The sequence below is a fragment of the Molothrus ater genome, chromosome 2 (genome assembly GCF_012460135.2).
Source record: "Molothrus ater isolate BHLD 08-10-18 breed brown headed cowbird chromosome 2, BPBGC_Mater_1.1, whole genome shotgun sequence".
NCBI classification, from domain to species: Eukaryota; Metazoa; Chordata; class Aves; order Passeriformes; family Icteridae; genus Molothrus; species Molothrus ater.
In genome coordinates, this window is record NC_050479.2 from 88,340,638 (window position 1) to 88,356,946 (window position 16,309).

The 16,309-nt window shown below is 43.4% G+C and overlaps 1 protein-coding gene across 1 annotated transcript; it reads left to right on the plus strand.

Annotated features, from left to right (window-relative positions):
* The first annotated feature begins 238 nt into the window (after positions 1–238).
* Positions 239–13,920, plus strand: LOC118689348 (antigen WC1.1-like). The gene is made up of 15 exons (XM_054518597.1): positions 239–308; positions 2,245–2,559; positions 4,046–4,354; positions 5,598–5,912; positions 6,727–7,038; positions 7,334–7,651; positions 8,358–8,672; positions 9,344–9,658; positions 10,486–10,548; positions 10,635–10,949; positions 11,134–11,169; positions 11,475–11,616; positions 11,919–12,007; positions 12,556–12,639; positions 13,704–13,920. Exons 1-15 carry the CDS (start codon positions 239–241, stop codon positions 13,901–13,903), a joined length of 3,198 nt encoding a protein of 1,065 aa, XP_054374572.1. The 3' UTR covers positions 13,904–13,920.
* The last annotated feature ends 2,389 nt before the right edge of the window (positions 13,921–16,309 follow it).

The window sequence follows — 16,309 nt, forward strand, 5'->3', positions numbered from 1 at the left end:
CACAAGTATAGTTTTTGAATTTTATTGGAGGTTTTGGCTCCTTCAGATTGGAGATGAATCTGCTGATAACGTCTAAAAAGGTGAACAATATTTCTATTGGTTCCTTCAGGTAGCTCATGCTGGCATGTGAATCTATATATTTCCTCCTTCGTAGTCATTTGTGAGATACCGGAATGCCCAGCCAGAGTTTTAGCTAGGCAGTGCCTGGCGAGTAAAGTTTCATCTATCTGCGGTCAGGATGGCAACAGAAGGACTTCTTTCTGCTCCAGTGCTGTGGTTGATTCTCCTGTCCATTCACGTCTCCCTGGGTAAGTACATACTTTATTTTGCAAAAGGCAGTGAGATAAAAAAAAGTATGCAAATTTAATATAAATAGGTTGTTCTTCTAACAACCTCTAAAGCAAAGTGACAAAATGGTGTTCAAGTATGTTTCTGAGATAAGGAAGGGTAAGCCTTTTCTAAAAGTTTGGTATTTTACTCAAGTATCAGTGACTGGCCATTCTCATAAGAATTCAAGCCCAAATTTTGTAAATGGTTTAGCTGTACTAAAAACCAGCTGGGTATTCTTACTACTGTCTTATCTCTTCTGCTGAACTCTTTGTAGATTAAATTAATAATTGCAGATGTTTGCTCGACACCAGTTAAAATGATGTAGCTCTACCCGTGTGCCTGGTGGAGTTTGGGTAACACAACATCTCCTCAGTTGTTCCTCTGTATATGAGGCCTATCACTATTTGTCTCTCTGCACTTCTGGAGCTATGTGTACATGTTTCATGCTGGTGATGAGAGACAGATTTTGGAAAACTCATTTTTTTCTCTCCACACATGGAGGTGACATTAAGGCATTGTGGTGGTGGTCTCATCCCCATATGATGAGAACAAGACTTCGGAGTTGATGTTTTGCTATAGCATGGCCCTAGTCTTGAAAGTTCTCACCAGTTCTGTGGATGCAGTCAAAGTTCAGGGCAGGGAACAGGAGGCACTCTTGACGTACATTTTCATAATATGAAACTTTTTTTATTTAGACACCTTTGTAGTGATGTTTTAGTGTCAACTGAGCTGTACTGCAGAAATGAGAGTGACTTTTCTGCCAACTCCTTGTTAATATCAGGGAACAGTAACTGACTGGAAGATGCAGACAACAGTAGCTTTACAATGACTTTACCATCTTTACCATCATCAGCACCCTATCACCCTCATCTGTGATCTAGTAGCACTTGCATTCTCCAGTCTGCTACAGGTGTTCTGATGTTCCTCAGGCACAGAGCACTGTGCAGAGCAGTGCAGGAGTCACAGCTGTCCAGGAGTGAGCTGGAAATCTGCCCCTGAGGCAGCCAGCCTGGGCTTGAAACCTCCTCTTAGACAGGAATGCATGGTGCACCCTCATCTTTTCCTATGAGAAGAACTGGGTTTTCAGCTGGAGCAAGAAAAATCTCATGCCTTCTCAGCCAAGCAGAACACTAAACCACTGAATTCAGTGAAGGTGCTTGCGGGACATGCTGTGGAATGTGAGGAAATACAAAATTGTACCTGTACATATAATAAAAAATTCACAGAAGAGTGATTACAGCAAATGATAGCTTTTATTAGGAAATATTGAAATCTGTCAGTTGGTTCAGCCTACCTCTGCATCCAGTCTTGCATGCTGTTACACGTTGAAAAAATCAGATGTACAATTATTTAAAAATTCAAGTGCACAGAGGTCATACAGTTGGGTGAAGAGATGTTTGTTTTGTCCCTGGATATGGCCAATAGAAATTGGTTATCTGGTTTGTTTAAAAGTGTATTAGGAATTCAACTTTTCTTGGAATTCATTACCCTTTTAAATGTATAAATATTGTAGCTGAGAAAACTCTTTTTTGGACTAATACTCGGGGGGTTGTTCTCCAGAATATCTTTCTAGAGACTTACAAGACTTATTACAGAAAGATTATGCCCCCTCTGATACAACATGTTGCAGGCACAAAGGGGCTTTACTCAGCATTTTCCAGCCCTGGTAATCAGTAAAAGAGAAAGTTTGCCTGTCATTGGAAATAATTTACATTTTAGCAGTGCAGTTAGCTCAAACTTGTAAATACAGACATAACTCCTTGCAAAAAAACACTCTTTAAGTTGGACTCTTTAGAAAGGTGAACAAAATAAGTCTGATGTAAGAGTGAATAAGGAGCAGTAATGATCTCATTAACATCTGCAGTAGATAGTCATGATTAAGCTCTGTCCTTTCTATAACCTTGCTGTCTGAAGGCACTGATGAATTGCGGCTGTCAAACGGAACTGGCCCCTGCTCTGGGAGAGTGGAAGTAAAACACGAGGAGCAGTGGGGAACAGTGTGTGATGGTGACTGGACCATAAGGGATGCTGAGGTTGTCTGTAAGCAACTGCAATGTGGATCTGCTGTTAAGGCCCTAAATCGAGCTCCTTTTGGACAAGGAACTGGACCAACGTGGCTGTACCGAGTTGATTGCCGTGGTAATGAATCTGCTCTCTGGAACTGCTCACATACAGGATGGGGTGCTTTTACCTGCCCTCATTTCTTTGATATTGGAGTGATCTGCTCAGGTAAGAAGTGATCCAGCCTTCTATAATAGAAAAAAGATACGAGCCTAGGATCAAACTTTGTCCTAGTTTGATAAAGCCAAGTACTCCCTCTACTCATCCAAAGCAAGTTGCTCCAGCATTAAGTTTTCTGCTGACTGTGAGTGCAAGTGACTTTGCCTGGGCACAGCAATGACATCGAATGAGCATATTAAATTACATAGAACAGAAAGAAACCAACCCATTATTTTTTTCTACCACAGTTCTCCCAGGTAACAGAAGAGCAGAACTGAACTTGTCTTTGACAAGGAATTGGGGCTAAAACAGTAGGTGTAGGTAGAGAAGCAAGAAAATGCAATGTTATGTCATATAACTGCCCTTCTTCTCCAGATCTTCGGGTAGGCTAAGACAGGACAGTCTGCACTGGCAAAAAAAGACCAATACCTGTTTGGCTGCTTCCTGTGCAAGATGTGCATGATTTTACTCTTTGGAAAAAGAACCACTGCAAGAAGTTTTTCCTTCCCAGCTTCAGGACTTTACATTTGTCCTTTTATGATTTTTGTGAGGTTCCTGTCAGCCCATTAGTCTAGCCTGTCCAGATCTCTCTGAATGGCAGCTCTGCCCTTGTGGTTATGTCCCCACCCCTGCAAAATCATAAGAGTGTACTCCATCACCACCTCCATGAAGATAAGACACTGAGCAGAACAGGCCCCTGGGAAGACCCAACAAGTGAAATTCCACTTGCTGACAGTCTTCAGGTAGAGTGCAACTCACTAATGACCAAGCCTGAGCATTCAATCAGCTGCTTAACCATGTTGTCCTTCCAACCAGAGAGCAGCATCCTAGTACTTGGACATAAGAATATTGTGTGAATGGCAGTGCTAAATGTGAGGTAAATGGCATATGCTGTCCCCTCATCTATAAATCCATTTTAATGAGAGAAAGCATTACAGTCCCACAGGCATGATACATGCTTGATAAAACCATGCTGACTCTTCCTGTTCATCTCCTTGTGCCCACAAATAAATTTCTGCAAGTCTCATTCCATCTTTTTTTCAAGTACCAAAGTGAGGCTGGTCAGCCTGCAGATCTCTAGACTGGCTTTTTAGCAATTCTGAAACTGGGTGCAACATTTCCTGATTCCTCTTCCTGGGGTCCTTCAGCTTCCTATTCATTGAAATAGAGGTCTCAAGGACACACACTAGTAAATGGCTATTTGTCTATTTATCTATTTATTTCGGGATTGCTACTTCTCAGTCATTGGCAGATGCTGAAAGTTTCCTTCCTTCTTTCCCAAGGATTTTGTATTTACACATACTGAGAAATAAGCAATCTCATACACCATTTTCTTCTTTATCAGTGCTATACAGGAATTGCCCCAGTCACAATTCAAAAGTATTAGTGATCCTCAGAGCAGTGAAATGTGTCTTTCCCATTAAGGAGTTTTAAAAATAGGTCAGTACAACCAACCCTTGATGCTGGATTTCTTGTTTTTTGGGTTTTTTTCCAGGCTTCTCTGATATGCATCTGACTGGAGGGGACACTGCCTGCTCAGGACAACTGAAAGTAAAGAAAGAAGAAACTTGGGCCACTGTCTGTTTCTCACACATTGATTTCAAAACTGCCTCTGTTATATGTAATGAGTTAAAGTGTGGCCAGGCTGTGGATACCTTGAGAGGAACTCACTTTGGAGACAGACATGAGCTGATCTGGCAAGAAGAGTTTCACTGTGTAGGGAATGAGGCTCACCTTGCAGACTGTCCCAGGAGCATGCACCATACTAACACGTGCTCTCATGATGCCACTGTTGTGTGTTCAGGTGAGACTTTGGACTGATGGACATAATTCACTCATGTTCTATATGCATTTTTCCTATTAACCCACAGTTCAGAGCATCTGTACACTTCTGTGGTCCTCAGGATCCTTGGATGTTTCCCCTACCATGCCTTGAGCTATTCAAGGGAGACCAGAAAATAACAGAGAGCAGTCCCACAATGTCTCACTCACTCTACTGAGAGTCTGCATCTAACATGGGCTGTTCTAATCACTCCACTACCACAAAGAGATCTCAAAAGGGCTGTTATTTCTTTTATGCTAACCCTTCTTAAGAACTCCACAAAGTCATGGCTGCTGGGAGCTCTGAATACAGCTGTGTATTGCCATCCACTGAAAAAGTGAAGATTAGGCCTAACAAACACCTTTTTCCTGAGGCCACAGTTCTAAAGGGGTAAACTAAACCTGGGGCAGAGCTCCTGGCAACAGTTTGACACAAAACAAGCCTGGAAAAGGGTTGGAACTCATGGCCATTTCCTGCCCAAACGGCTACAGTCTGTTTTAAGACAGCCTTGTATACTGTGACCAGTGGCAGCCAAACACCTCAGCTAAGGCATCTAACAGGCCTTGGCTCCTGCCTCTATCTTGCAATAGTCTTGGCTCAGAGCTGAAATCCTGCGCTTGTTAGGGGTACTATGCAAGGACAAGGTAAGGGCAGAAAGTAACAGTGTGAGAAGAGAGAGGGACTGCATGGGGCTGGCAGTAGGACACCACAGCGCCATCCATGCCGCCCTTAATTTATTGTCAGTATGCTGATGGTTATGGCCTGGGGTGTTCAGAGCTTTGCTCTGGGGCATGGATGAAAGCTGAGAATTCCCCACTGCAGTTTCTGCTTACCAGGAAATGTGACATGACCAACTACTGGGAGAGAGAGTGGTACCAGTTGCTTCTACCCTGAGTTCCTCACATGCAAGGCAGTGCTGAAACTGCCTCTGCAAGAGAAAATGTAAGGTAGCAGCAGTATTGTGAGGGGAGGAGAGAGCAGAGCAGAGAGGTGACACTGAACTTAAAGAGTCAAAAGTCTTTTAGTCATATAGTGCAGGCTACAACATGGACAATAGAGACTTTAAGAGCTGGCCTATCAGCATCCTGTTCTAAGATGGTTTCCAGTAACCTGACACAAAAATGAGTGCTAGTTTCTTGCAGATAGAGAGACCTCTCTTACAGTTTTCAGTGCAGTAGCAAAAATGCCCAAAAGTAACTGCTAAGCTCCTTTATTCTTTCTGCAGGCTACGGTGGGTACAGGCTGGCAAACAGCAACACCACGTGTTCAGGGAGAGTAGAGCTTCTTCACGGAGGCACATGGGGAACCTTGTGTGACTACCTGTGGGATTTACAAGCTGCCAATATCCTCTGCCAGCAGCTAGACTGTGGAGTTGCACTACTGATCCCAAGTGGACAGTCCTTTGGGGAAGGAAATGGATCTGTCTGGAATGCCACATTCAGCTGCCAGAAGAATGGCTCACTCCTGAGAGACTGTCCCGTGCGTGCTCTAGGTCAGAATGAATGCCCTGCTGGAAAAGAAGCTCATGTGGTATGTTCAGGTGAGCAGTGGAAAGGTCTAAGAAGAGAACTGAAAAACTCCTTCCTTGAGGAAAAATATGGACTCAAAATTCAGAGGGCATATGTGGAGTCAGGCTCTGTCGTTTGACTGCTGCAACAGGAGTCAAGGCTACACTTCAACTGTACCACAGGGCTGCTCTCTCTGAAATGCTCCTAGTGTAGGGTAACAGCAAGAGCAGGGCTGCTGCACAAGCCAGGATGAGCTGGGCTCAGAGGCTGAGCACAGCACAGGCAGAGTCCTTGCCATCAAGACACAATCCAGAGCATCTACAGAGAGGACAGAGGAAGGTTTTGGTAATAAGGTCGATGAGCAGTCCCAGAGAAGTCGAAACAAGCAAAGGGTGTAGGGTCTGGCTGGAGAGAGCAGCCCAGCACAGCATGAGACAAGACTGGAGACAGTTATACCTGTCATGTACTTGAGGCAGGGATTGAATTCCTGGTCCAGGTTTAAGTGAGGACTTGGACCTGCAGTTGAAGGATGCAGAGCTGTAGGCCCTCAGTGATATTGGTCTGAAAAATTAAGGTCTATTGGTTGACCCAGAGCCCCAACCCATAGTGCCCTGATTTTAAAAATTGCAAATGGGATGTAATCCTGAGTTCTAGTCATTCTTCTCAGTAAAATAGGCTGGACTGAAGTCTAGTTATGAGTATGGAAGTTTCTAGTTATGAGTATGGCCCAGTTAAGTCATTCTCACTACTGAATGATAAGGAAAACTCATTCCCATTTCTCAGTCACTTCCAGGTCCGGCCCATGAGCAAATGTAACACTCCAATATTCCCTTTCTCGAGATTCAGGGTGTCCAGGGGGCAGGCTGGTGAATGGCACCACGTGCTCTGGCATAGTGGAGATCCGCCATGGAGACACGTGGGGAAGACTCTGCCACTCCCACTGGAATTTGCAAGCTGCCAGTGTTCTCTGCCATCAGCTGAACTGTGGCTATGCAAAATCAATCCAGATGGAAGAAGGTTTTGTGGATGGAAATGGGCCTATATGGAGAGATGCTTTTCACTGTAAAGGGACAGAGTCCTGCCTATGGGATTGTGTTCAAGTGACTTTGGGCAATCCAACCTGTTCAGCCAAAGAAGCAGCCACTGTAACTTGCTCAGGTAAGTCAGGAGTGGCCTTTTATGGGTGGTGCAACGTCAGACCAAAGCAGTGCTGGTGATCTCACTGACAGGATCTAGTCTTTGAGGTGGGGAAGCCTTTCTTGCTTCCTTTGCAAGCCCTTGTGTGCATGAAAGCAAACAAAGCCTTAATGGGGGCAGTCTCCTTAGTCAGTGGTGAGAATTAATATTTTGCCAGCACAGAAATTTGTCTTTCATAGCTTTCCTGCAAGTTATTTCTATTGCAGTGAGATAAGCAGATGCCACTCAATATATTTCCCAACTCTCTTGAGCCCAGGTCTTGCCGAATCACTCAGACTCTCAGGGGGTGAGAGCCGCTGTGCTGGGCGAGTTGAGATCTCCCTCCATGGTGTGTGGAGCAGAGTCCTGGATGACAACTGGGACATTAGGGATGCCCATGTGGTGTGCAGACAGCTCCAGTGTGGAACTGCTGAGAAAGCCTATTACCTCCCAAAGTCTGAGCGAGGCACAGGTCTTGTTGTCCTAAGGAGTGTCCAGTGTACTGGAAACGAGACTCAGCTGATGCTCTGCAACACCTCCCATTCTCACACAGTGCCAGAGGGAGTTTCTGAAGATGTTGGTGTGATTTGTTCAGGTGAGTCACTGTGTGAAAGGTACAGAAGGTTTCCTAGGATTTCTCCAACCCATGTGGCACTGTGGTGTCACAGATCTAAAGTTGGCATGAGTCTGAGCTTGATGATAGTTAAGGAAGCAAGTGTAATTTACATAATGCTTTCTTCATCTGAATTTCTTACAGAATTATCTTCCAGAGTCAAAAAGAACTATTAGAACACAGAAGCCATAAGAACACTAATTTGGCCATGATTTCCAAGCATTCTTACTGCCACTTGAGAATTAAATAGCTTTTATTTTGTGACATTTCTATATTTATAGATACTTGCAGCTATTCTACAGAATATTACAACTGTTTCTACTCTTCTCTGATTTTGCAACCCATCTGTAACAGGAACAGTGTCTGTCTCTAACTAAATGAGTACAGACAGAAAACAAGTTGTCTGGCTTTCTAAGATAAGGTGACCTCTGCATATACTTGGTATGATTATACTCTTATTGCTGGCAATAACTCAGCTTAATTATTCAAAAATTCACCTGATGTAGGAGTAGGCCTTTCCTTTTATGCAGTTTTAGCCTCACAGGACTTCTGCCCAAGCAACCATGGCAGAAGGACCAGGATATAACAAGAACATGATGTCTTAGAAGTGCTTTAAAAACATTGCCCTTATGCTGACCTGTGCATTACAGTTGTGTTGCACGTTGACATCTGGATTTTCCTCCTACAGGCAGCAGACAGATGAGGCTGGTGAACGGAACAAACCGCTGTGCCGGGAGAGTAGAGCTTTATCATCATGGCATCTGGGGCACCATCTGTGATGATAACTGGGATCTATCAGATGCCAATGTTGTTTGCAGACAGCTTGGATGTGGGCATGCCATCGAGGCATTTGTCTCTGCTCATTATGGTGAAGGGTCAGGGCAGATCTGGCTGGATGATGTGAATTGCACTGGGGCTGAATCCGATCTCTGGGCATGTCCCTCTAGGGCGTGGGGCCAACACAACTGCCAACACAAAGAGGATGCTGGAGTCCTGTGCTCAGGTGTGTTTGGAAAAGCCTTTTCTGAGCCTGTGGGTTCAAATAGGAGGGTTGTATAAAAGGGAAGAATAGTGGGGACTTGCTTGGACAGCCTCCTCCTGTCTTGATGACAAGCATGGTTGGTCAGCTCATTTTCTTGGTCCTACCAAGATGCAAAGGATCTACACAAGCCCATATTATGCACCAACACATACACACACACACACAGAAAAAAACATCTGTGGTGTAGTAGGATGTTTGGGGGATAAATATTAGGAGTTTGTAAAGATTTCCACAGCAAGGGGCTGTGTGCTCCTTCCAGGCAGTTACAGCTGGCTCTGAAACCAATAGGAACAATCCACTGTGCACTACAGCATCAGACAATCCAAGTAGCTTATGGTGGCTCTCTCACACATATTTAAGACAGAATGGCAGCAGCAATAGAGAGGAGAAATGAAAGAGAAGTAGAAAAAAACACAGATGACCCCTGAAGGAGGTTAGGGCCTGTTAGAGCCCATGCTGGAGCCTGAACAAAGCCTGAAAGGACTGCAGCCTCTGGAGTATCCATGCTTCACAATACAGGTAGAACCAATACAGCTAGTTAGCACTGTAAAAAACATGTTATCACACAAGCAGGAAAGAAACATCACAAGAAGTCTGTGGCACTAATTCCATTTTTATGCCTTCACTTCCAGATTTCCTGGCTCTGAGGCTGGTGAACGGCAACGACTGTGCTGGGCGTGTAGAGGTTTTCTACAACGGGACGTGGGGGAGCGTTTGTTCCAACCACATGTCCCTGCTCACTGCAGCAACCATGTGCAAACACCTGGGCTGCGGAGATGGAGGAGGAATAGCCACGGACTTCAAATACGGCAGAGGGTCTGGGCCCACGTGGCTGGACCACATTGAGTGCACTGAGGAGCACAGCTCGCTCTGGCAATGTCAGTCAGACCCCTGGGACCCTCAGTCGTGCAGCAACCGAGCTGAAGAGACCCACATTACTTGCACTGGTAATCAGAAATGTATTTGTACGTGGCCAGACATGTACATTAACATAGGGGTGCATGTATGGACGTCACAGTAATTATTTTGTGTACGCTTGTTAGCTGGTGTCTACTGTTTCTAGTTTCATGAAAATGGCAGCAACATTTTTTTTTTTTCAAAATCATTGACTTAAATGAGTGAATTAAAGTTACAAGATTATCAGAATGCTTTGGCTCAGTGAAATCCTAAGGAATTCCCTAATAGGATGGTGCCATTGCATATTTTTTAATGCAAAAATCTATGATACACAGTCAGTCTGTGAGATCTGAGCTAGGATGAGACTTCCCAAGAGGTCTAGAGCCAAGTCTATGTTTCTACATGTTTCTCCATGTTTTCTACATGTATCTGTGTGTACACATAGCCATGGACAAGTGTACAAATCCATTTGGTTCTAAAGGTCCATTTCTAATACCTGCTCTTATGACAGTATTTCACACCTATGGGTATCAATATCTGCATTCATACATAATAAAATATAAGAAAATATATAAAATTAAATAAAAATATAAAATAAAAATGAAATATAATATAAAATATATAAAAATGAAATCTACATGATTATTCAGATATCCTGAAAGGGATTTCAGCTGCCTCGTGAGAAGAAGGAAAGCATACCCATCAGGAAGATTATTACTCACAGCAACAGCCAAACAGCCATCTGCCAAGAACTAAACAGGCCATACACATATTTCAGGAAATAATTAACCTGATGGTTAATTTTCAGCTATTTTACACTCCCTCATTTTTTTCAGAGAATAATTAAGTTATTTACTTCAATATTTAAATTCTGCAGGAAGAAAAGAGGCAACATCTCCAGCTGCATTTGCTGAGTGTCCAAACTCCACAAGTTGCTCAGGTACCTCCACTTCTTTGTTTTTCTTTATTGGTCCCTGTGGACCTTTCTGCTGTTTTAGTAAAACAGAAGGTTTCTGTGTTTTGCAGACAGGGAGAAGTTACGAGTCATGGGAGGAGCAGATGAATGTTCAGGCAGAGTGGAGATGTGGCACCAAGGTTCCTGGGGAACAATCTGCGATGACACCTGGGACGTGGCAGATGCCAATGTTGTCTGCAGGCAGCTGGGCTGTGGATCTGCTGTGTCTGCTCTGAGTGAGGCTGCCTTTGGGGAAGGGACTGGTCCCATCTGGTTGGAGAAGGTGCACTGTAAAGGAACAGAGCTGTCTCTTTGGGACTGTCCTGCCAAACCTTTGTTTGGCAAAAACTGTGATCATAAGGAAGATGCTGCTGTGAATTGCTCTGGTTAGTGACCAGTCCTTTATTACACAGGTCTGTGAAGGAGGTGGGTAGGGGAGCATTATGCCAGTTGTACTTCCCAGTGACTAGCCCTTTCATAATTTTGACTGCTAAAGTATCACAAATTATATGAAGATGTTCTCCCTATTTTCCACACTTGCCTCAATCTGGACTAACCTTTCTTTTGCAGGTGTGACAGAAACAACAGCATCACCCACGAGAGCAGGTAAATTATTTCTCTCTCTTTTCTTTCTCCCATCAAATGACAATTTAATGTCCCTGATACTTGACAGATAAAACAGCAGTTTATTTCAGCTCATCAGAAAGCCCTCCCTCCAGCCTTTCATAAAGGAACACTGAGAGGCACCACCGCCAGCTGCTGAATTTTATCTGCTTGAGCAGGACCCATAGCAGAGCAGCAGGTGCCCTGCCTCACCCTGCTGTGCCCTCGTGGGCACAGCAAGGGGCTGCAGAGGAGCAGCCCTTTGGGACACGTGATTCTCTACCTGTTTCCTCTTGGTTTCCACTCAGATCGCCCCCGCCGCCCTGCCACAGGCAGCACGAGGCTTTCAGTGCCTGTCATCCTCTGCATTATCCTGGGCACCCTTCTCTGCCTGGTCCTTGCCATTCTTGCTGGGCAGATCCGACGTGCCAGGGCACAGCAGAGAGGTAGGTTTCTCAGGACTGGTATGAAATGCCTCCTTTACATGGCCCCAGATGTTTAGTAGGCTGGGGAGGCAGTGGGGATGGGTGACTGAGATGAACTAGATCTGTTGATACACTGAGATTTTTCATTACTTTCTGACAGTGAAGGAGCCCAGAGGTGCTTATCCTCAGTCAGCACCTCTTGGTGCCTTTCTAGGTACCAACCAGGCCACGTAGGCCCCTGTAAGGTACTTCTCCTTTTCAAGACTCCAGCCTGAATACAAGCAGAGTCTGTGAAAGTGATCATTACCTTTTACTTTCAGGCTCCAGACTATCCTATGACCCCTTCTCCGAAGCTGTCTATGAAGAGATTGATTATAACCTGATGAGGGAAAAGCAGGGAGTGACTTTCCTCTCAGGTCTGTGTGTGTTTCTTGCTTTTCTCAAGGGAAAGCTCCTCCTTTCTGATCCCAATCTGATACCTTGCAGCTCCCAAATTTACTGGGAAATTTAAAATTCCTGGACTTGAGGAGAGGAGTTTCCTGCCCAGTGGACTCTGTCAATTCCTTTCCTAGGGACAATTTGTTTTGTGCAGGTCTCACTGCAGCCACAGACCATAGATCAGTATAGGTCAAACAAACAAAGAAAAGCCTTTTGCTTCAATTATTTAAAGCAGGAACAAATAAAGGAATTATTGGCATCTCCGTCACAGCAGCTGGGTCCCTGTAGGTTTCCTCCCATGAATTGCTTTTCTCCCTTTGTGGAATGCCTCCCCCATGATCCATGAGAGGTGTTATGGGGCCCCCTGAGGGATTCTTGGTAATTCCATTGTAAGCCTTGCAGAAGTAATACTGACTGTCAAAGAATATGATGGACTTGGATACTGTTACTGCTCTTTTTCTGATGGTGCAGTTTTAGCACTTAAGGAGAGTTTAATCTGGTATCGTGCTCGTTCTCATTTGCCTAGATTCTTATTCAGAGAGCTCAAAACCAAAGGAACACTTTTATAGAGCAGGCAGTGATGAAGAAAATGATCCTGGAGCAACTCAAGGTAATGTGAGAAAGGGTTTGTACAAAGAAAGAGATCTCAAATCATGGTAATTTTTAATATCCAAAGCATTATGAGTGATTAAGACTTTCATGTCCTAGTGATGTTTCCTAGTGATGCAAAATCTTCTGTGTAACTCTTGTGGTGGAAGAGTGTCATACAATCTCATATACAAGTGCTAGTTTTCTCTTCTATATGAGAAATTCAAAATAAATGTTTGCTGGTAGTTCTGCAGACACTTCACAGGATCCAGTCACATGAATCCAACAATGTGACAACTGCTTCTCCCAGATATTGCATCCATAATAGCTTATAAAGTGTTGCCTTATTTCTGAGACAAATGGGGAGAATTAAAACAGAGGAAAGACATATTCCAAATAAGAACACTGGTGTTCAATTTGAGCTGATCAAGGGATCTTAATCCAAGTGATCTGAAGAAAATACAGATTCCTAGCTGTGGGGTTTGCCTGGGGGGTACATGTGGTTTGTAGGTTGGGGTTTTTGAATAACTTGAAATAGGTGAGGGAGAGCAAGTGTTTGGAGAAGAACTACATTTTCCAAGAGCTGATCAAAAAGCTCTGTTAGCCATTGTCTGGTGTCCAAGAGATCAACTGCCAAAGGCACAAGCAGTTCTGAACCTCAGTTGCCCATATCCCAGACTCTGCTGCACCATGTCTTTATTTTCTACTGCTCTTCTTACATTAAGGACTTTTTTAAAGTTAAAAAACAAACTAAAAGCTTTTCATTACAAACCAAAAGCTAAAAAACAAACAAAAAGCTTTGAAGTGCTTATAGAGAAGACAATTATTCTGAATAGTTTCTCTTTCTGTTATGCAGATTGAATATTGATTTCTAGGTAAAAAGTGAAACAGAAGTACTTTGATTTACTTTTCTGTTTATACATGTATCATTGGTAAGCATATGTATTTACAATAAAACTGTGCACAGTAACATTTGCTGAAGGATGGATTCCAGTTAAGTACAGACATGTCAGTATTACAGCCCTGTGTTGCTGGATTATCAGCTACTGCTTTCCCTAGTGGAAATTAATACCTGTACTGTTCCAGAGGCCTCTCCACTGCCTGAAAATGCCCTGGAAGATGATTATGATGATGCAACAGAAGCTCCTGGACCTAGAGATGCTTCTCTTTCTGAGCAGAATGAAGAGGAAATCATTGGGATCCCTGGAGAAAGTGACAGAAACAAGGATTCCCAGACAAGTGAGGCTAGAAGAGCAGTGCTATTCTCTGTTCCTACATCCAGCTAATCTATAGCTCTGCTCTGCTTTCCTTACAGCCGTAAAATTCTTGCCTGTGGCCAACCCAACCTAAGTTTCCACTGCTGCAAATTAAAATTGTTACTTCTCATTAGAATGACAATGGGGACAGAGGGTTGTAGTCATCTTTGTAAGAGCCTTTTAAGTACTTGAAGACGGATAACAGTTTGTTCACATACCTATCCTCAGTTCTGTTCTGTATTTTGTTTCTCTACACAGCCACAACCTAAATTAGTCAACTTTCTACTTAGGCCTTGAAGACTACATTCTGCCCATGATGTGTCTCCACTCAGTCCATATCTTTCAAAAATGGCTATAAGCCAAATCTTTAAGGTATTTCTTTATAGCATGGTACTGTAAAGTATTTCTTTACAGCATGGTACTGGTGTCAGGTAGAGCACAAGGACGAGCTCTTACACCATATCCTTCTGTTTATGGATGCTTGTGTGATACTTCCCCTTTTCCAACAACATGACAGTCTTGAGAGGGCTCAATGCCTGGTGCAGCTTCAAATAGTGCTCTGTAAAATACTACATACAAGGATTTTTCAAATTATGCAATTGACTGTTTCTCCCTTCATCTGTAGTCTCTTAAGTGTCCTTATCAGATCTCATGTGGAAAAATAATCAAAATATAGGACTCAAAGTAACTAGAGAGACATTAGAGATTTTTTTTGACAGCCCATGAATACATTCCTTTTAACATTGTGTATAAAGTTTGATCCTTGGATATGTATACACACTGCAGAAGGCAGAGTGACACAAGCATTTCTCAGGTCTTTCACAGTCACTCCTATCTAAGGTTCTAATTTCTGGAGGAGACAACTGGCAGCTGCACAACCACACAGAGGTAATACATACAGGATGTGCATTTATCTATCTCAGTGTTCTTCCCTTCCTGTTTTCAGACTGGATTCCCAGAAACAGGACCTCTGAGGCTGAGAGATCCTCATCCCCTGCTCTTGAAGATACAGGCTATGATGACATTGAAGAGCTGGGGCACTGATACAGACTGCTGAGCTGTACTGACTTCCTCTGGAAATACACCACTGTTCATAAAATGCTAATCCTGTACTAGCAGAACCAGAACAACCTGCATTTAGGACTAGCTTGCATAAGTTTTGGTTATTTCCGGAGAAGAGATTATATACATAAAAGATAAGGAAGCATGGCAGTTAAGAAGATCTTTGAAATTTCTCTTATAATTTCTTGTTGTTAAGACTTAGTGGACACTTTTTGATTTTATTTTAAATACCTTTTTTTTTTTCCCTGAGTTAATTTTAAAATTATGATTTTTCTTATTAGAAACTGTCCAAAGATCTCAAATTTATGCTTTTTCTCCCAGATATATGGGGACAGCTTCTGGTAATTATTTGGAATGAAGATTGAACTGCAAGAAAATCACCAAAATTCTGTTTCAGCCAAGACTTTGAGAAAGGAATTCTTGCTGATTGCTTCTGCAGCAACATCAACAAGATCTGACAGGTGTGCTGCAGGCCTGCTGTGAGGCACAGAAAGAGGGAAACACATACACCCATGGGATTTAACGGCATCATGCAATCTACTTTTCCTGGCTCACTAACAGGAAAACTGGAAAGTAAAAAGTTTTTGCAAGGAATAGTAAAAGGCAGCAGAAACCGTCAGGGGCAACAAATGTTATGCTGAAAAAGGGTGTAGCAAGCTATTTATCCCTGTCAGAACTATCTGCACAGGACAGAACTTCTCCTCTCCAGGTGCACCAGGCAGTGACCAGGAAGAAGGAATCCTTGGAGACTCAGAGATGGCAACAACTGATGTCACAGGCATGGTCCAGTTGAGCTGAGTGCTCCCCAGGTGACTGGGTTGTATAATTATCAGTGTGACTGAGTAAGTGGACTGATATTGGGAATGTGTTAAAATTTGTAGCCAAACTCTTACAGCATTCTGCCTGCACCTGAATGGCACCTGCACAAGGAAATGTTTAGGATAATTGAAGTAATTGGATTAAAAGCATATTAACAATTAACAAGATTAATAAAAGATGTAAAATGGCTTAACTGTGGGATCTGTCAGGCAAAGTTTCTCTTCTAAGGGATGAAAACAGACACAGGTTGAAACCCTAGAGAATCAGGCTACAGCTGAACTCATTACAAATTTATCTTTCAAACTTTTGAAAAAGCAGGTACAACAGGAGGTAGTTTGTGAGTGGGGTTACAGGCAGCAGTGCTTGTTGCAGTTGGTGCAGCCAGCTGTGTTGGAGTCACCTCTGTGCGTACAAATTTATCTCTCTGGGACACACAGCCTCACTACTGCCTGAGCCAGCACGTGGGAAAGCAGCAGTCACATCCACAGCCTCCAGTGGCCCGAAGAGAGGAACGCACAGACCTCAGAGAATGCCTGAGGCAGTGACTTATTGCAC